Consider the following 4,690-nt stretch of genomic DNA (forward strand, 5'->3'; position numbering starts at 1 on the left):
TTCTCTTCACTTATTTTAATTGTACATTAAACCTGTAGGGTCATTAAAAGCAAACGTTCCCCCCGGACCACTACTGTACATCTAATTTAATTCTCATTCATGATTAGGAGCTTTTAGTAAACAATTGTTAAGTTGTGCATTTCCTCCTCTGTTCTCATTGTTGTTTATGTCGGAAGTAATTACAATGAAATTTGTACGGTGATCGGAGTAATGTAATGTAAAAGTTTGCAGATAAAGATTAATTGACTGGCTGGCTCTCAAAGAGACCCTGCCTCTCAGAGGCACAAGAACTTACAATCTCTCCTTATTAGCAGAGAGGAATGGGCAGAGCCACTGCAATATGAAATGACTCACTACTACTATGAGGGCAGGGAGGTTAATTAACAAAGCATCTAACTGGATGGGATCCATTTGAACTGTGTGAGGACACAAGAAAGCACTTGCCGTCAGGACTGTTGAGAAGGTTGTGATGGGAAACTTGGATGAGTGGTTTTAGTGATTAGAACGAGCTTCATTTATGAGATTATATGAATGAAAATGAATCATTCACATCGTGCTCTTTTATTCTCATTTAGTTGTGCATAAAATCGTATTGCTTGACTGATGAGATACGTTAAAAGATGCAGGACGCCTTATTGGAGTCCTCAGTGGCATCTGAGAATGTAAAGATCAATTCACCTTATTAAAGCATGACGACTGCCTTTAAATGACACCAAAACAGGCCATTTTACTTGCATTTGAGGAAATTGATTTGCCTGTAAACAAGTTCCCTTGGGTGCTCACTGCTGGGAGACCAGAATGACAATTAGCCAGTGAAAAACACAATCATGACAAACGGCTCCCGAAAGGCTTCATACAGAATGACTGCTGTCACTGTAATATGCACAGAGGACCCAATAAGTACAAATAAAATGCGTCTTTGGGGCTTTAAATCACTATGCAGTGATGCAAAGTCTCATTCGGTCCTCCTGCAGACCTTATTGCTGCTATTCAAATAAGATTTGCATTGATTTCTCTTTATTTTCATTCATTGTTTGTCTGTATTGGTTTTCAAAATGAAATTCTTAAATAGGCAGGCACATTTACGATCTGTTTTACTGAACTTTTTGTATAATTCAGATCATTATATCATTACTAAAACAACCAGTCAGTCAAGAAATCAAGTACCCCAAACCTTATGTATCTAAAATACATTTTAATCTTGCTCAAATTCACAATTGTTACAATTTGTAATTCAGTGGTAGTTCCTTCCTCCTCCGGTTCAAACATACTGTACAACAGCGGCATGTAAAGTGTGTTACATCAAGGCACAAGACACATCCATATTCAGGGAAGCCTTTTTATGAGGCACTGCTTTAATATGATCCCCAAAATACCGCAATGTGCTGAGACACATTAAAGGAACATGGGCCAAACCAGACTGTACATACTGAATGTGCTCTCAGCCGAGAGGAAAGAATGAAGCGATGCTCTTCCTCTGATCCAGATGAGTAGAAAAAAAAGATCTTTTCATTTGCTTTTTCTTTTACAACTTATGTTGCTTCACTTGAAGAAGCGAACAGAAACAATGAGCGGTTATAATGTCTGGCTGGATGGAAACGTTCAGAGCTATCAACTGGTGTCCGTTCAGATGAAAATGAGGAGTTTCCATTCCAGGGTTCATAATGTGGACATGACGGGTTCTCTTTTATTGACAGCAATCAAAGAGGAACTGTGGATGTGTGGACTGGTGACCTGTGGAAAATAGGTTATTTAACATGTTGTCGGAACTGTACATGACAAGAGTTCATGCAGCTTTTCTGCATTTTTCATTGAAACATCATTTCAGTTGTTAATTTAAATTTAATTTAATTTAAAGCTATTTTTAAATGAAAAAGGTGTAAAAAATCATACATATTTCTAAGGGTCTATTTCCGGAAATGCTTTTTCTCTGCATTTTATTTTAGAAGCATAAGATGTCAAATGTTGAACTGTAAAGTTAAAACAGAAATTAGGCTTTCTATTATTAATTCACTGCTGCTATTTCAAATTGTAGAAAAAGAACAATCATAAATATGTATTTTGCATTTTAAGAGGAGTCCACTTTTGAAAATGTTTACTTTAGATTTTTACTGTAACAATTACCTATATGATTTACTATTTATTGAAGTGTTTTAATAGTTATTTTAAATCAGAATCATAATTATTACTTACTGATTATATATAAACGGTTATTTATTTAGCATTTTAAGATATTAATTAAAATTTCATAATATCTTTGAAATTTTATAGGGAACAATTGGGACAGTATGATAAATCATAAATAATATTTTTTAATAAATCATAAATAATTATTTTTAAGTATATTTGATTAGTCATAGATACTTATTTTTCAATTTACCAAAATAGTCCACTTCTAATAGTTTATTTATTCATTTTTTTTGCAATTTTTAAAGTATAATTATATCTTCAACACAATAATATGAAAGAAACAGAACTGAAAAAATATAACAAAATCAGTTGTTCTATTAGTTAATTTTAGCTATTTTAAATAGCTGATACAGTTGAAGTCAGAATTATTAGCCCCCTTTGAATTTTATTTTTTCTTTTTTAAATATTTCCCAAATGATGTTTAACAGAGCAAGAAAATTTTCACAGTATGTCTGATATAGTTTTATCTTTTTCTGGAGAAAGTCTTATTTGTTTTATTTCAGCTAGAATAAAAGCAGTTTTTACATTTTTAAAATCCATTTTAAGGTCAAAATCATTAACCCCTTTAAGCTATTTTTTTTTCAATAGTCAACAAAACAAACCATCATTATACAATGACTTGCATAATTACCCTAATCTGCCTAGTTAACCTAGTTAAGCCTTTAAATGTCACTTTAAGCTGTATAGAAGTGTCTTGAAAAATATCTAGTCAAATATTGTTTACTGTCATCATGGCAAAGATCAAATAAATCAGTTATTAGAGATGATTTATTAAAAGTATTATGTTTAAAAATGTGCTGAAAAAAATCTTCTCTCCGTTAAACAGAAATTGGGGGGAAAAAATAAAGTGGGGCTAATAATTCTGACTTCAACTGTATGTCAAAATTCACATATATGCCACTTCCAAAAATGCTTTTATTTTGTGTTTTTTATACAATAAATAGAATTTCAACTTAATAATATGAGAGAGATTGAACAGAAGAACTTGCTATTTTAAAACAGTTGAAAGTGCAAAAGCATATATTTTAAGTTCAGATTTTTAAGCATCTGCAACTTTGTTTATGGGTTGACATTTCATATTCCAATATTGCGGCAGTATAACGACCTCATAATCATATAATTATGTTACATGAGCATAAATGCGATCATATTCCACGACATCTACATCATTCTAACATAAAACAAGACACGGCTGTGATGTCATGACAGAATTATCTTGATTGCGTTCACATAAAATTAATGAGATGCCTCTGACACTTAGACACGAGAGGCTTCGGAAGTCTTCACGTACCATTTCACAATGAGCCATTGAGCTGACTACTCCTGACTGAGCCTCCTTCGTCTGCCGAACGCCTGGGAGCCCACATTAGTGGGCACAAATTTGCTGCTTCCAATCCCTCCCGAGCGGCTCAGAAAGTCTGCCAAGCGATGGGTCACGCATGTGGCCGTGTTACAGGCTCTCTTCTGTGTCGTAACACTGCAGGAGAAAAAAAAAAAAGAAAAATGTTAGTATTCTTGTGGTATTAATAGATGGTTTGCATAAAAATGTACAGAATAAAGGTATGAAATGTACTTAATATCAATATTAAATATATAATAATCAAAATGTCAGTAGTAATGTATCTTACCTAAATTGGGTACTTAAGCCTGATTGTTTGAGTTATATCAAAATAAAAAAGGTTTGTTTCTGAACTTTAAACAGGCAACCAAAAAAAAAATCTCATTCTAAAAATATCTTTATTAGATCAAGAACAAAGTCAAATCACACAAGACAGAAATTTTGCTGTGGGTTTAAGAAAAAAACAAAACGGTTTGTCGTTATGCCCTATCTACCAATGAGAGCTCCCGATTTGACGAATCACTTATATAACCCAAATAGATCCGGTGACTATATGAAATTAGTGGAACAGAGTCTGCCAAAGAAAGTAGAAAAAAATGTTCTTTCAAGTCAATCAGGCAAGCAAACTTCCACATGCACTCGCATATCAGGACCAAAGCACGGGTTTACAGCCGCTGGCGATTAGACACGACCGAGCGCCTCTCCGTATCCATCACTCCCTTCCAGGCTGCGCTTCTTGCCCGGTGTACCTGCTCCTACATTGGTGCGTGGATACGTCTGCAGCTTGTGCAGCTCCTGGGACAGTTTCCCCAGCACGCACGTACTGAGGCTGGAGCAGCGCTTGGACACGGCTCTACCCAGGCTGTGAGGAAACAGACCACATGCAGAGAAACTCATAGACACGTAGACATGCAAGAGCTGTTCACATTCAGGATAGACATGATGATGACAGGATGCATGTTGACATGCTTCCTCGCACGGCTGTCGTTAAAACAAGTCATGCTTCAATAATTCATCTCTGCTGCACTTCTCATGTCTTTACTTGAGCATATCATGCAGGCGTCTCAGAGCATGCGTTGATATACTCAAACTTTTTTCATGCATTAAGAGCAAGCATTTACCAATCTGATGGATAAATAAAGTGACATGCAGAGAATAAAC

The 4,690-nt window shown here is 35.0% G+C and overlaps 1 protein-coding gene across 2 annotated transcripts in view; it reads right to left on the reverse strand.

The window, feature by feature from the left end:
- Positions 1-1,325: 1,325 nt before the first annotated feature.
- The window catches only part of calca (calcitonin/calcitonin-related polypeptide, alpha), a 5,371-nt gene continuing 2,006 nt past the window's right edge, over positions 1,326-4,690 (reverse strand). Inside the window, exons 4-5 of one of the 2 annotated variants that reach the window (XM_056462823.1) lie at positions 3,482-3,667; positions 1,326-1,734 (exon numbers count right to left, since the gene is read on the reverse strand). In XM_056462823.1, the coding sequence (XP_056318798.1) occupies positions 3,508-3,667 (160 nt within the window). In that variant the 3' untranslated portion in view covers positions 1,326-1,734; positions 3,482-3,507. Of the gene's footprint in view, positions 1,735-3,481; positions 3,668-3,805; positions 4,392-4,690 lie in introns of those variants that run through there. The other variant, XM_056462822.1, reaches the window with a different exon arrangement.

This window comes from Danio aesculapii, chromosome 7, assembly GCF_903798145.1.
Source record: "Danio aesculapii chromosome 7, fDanAes4.1, whole genome shotgun sequence".
NCBI classification, from domain to species: Eukaryota; Metazoa; Chordata; class Actinopteri; order Cypriniformes; family Danionidae; genus Danio; species Danio aesculapii.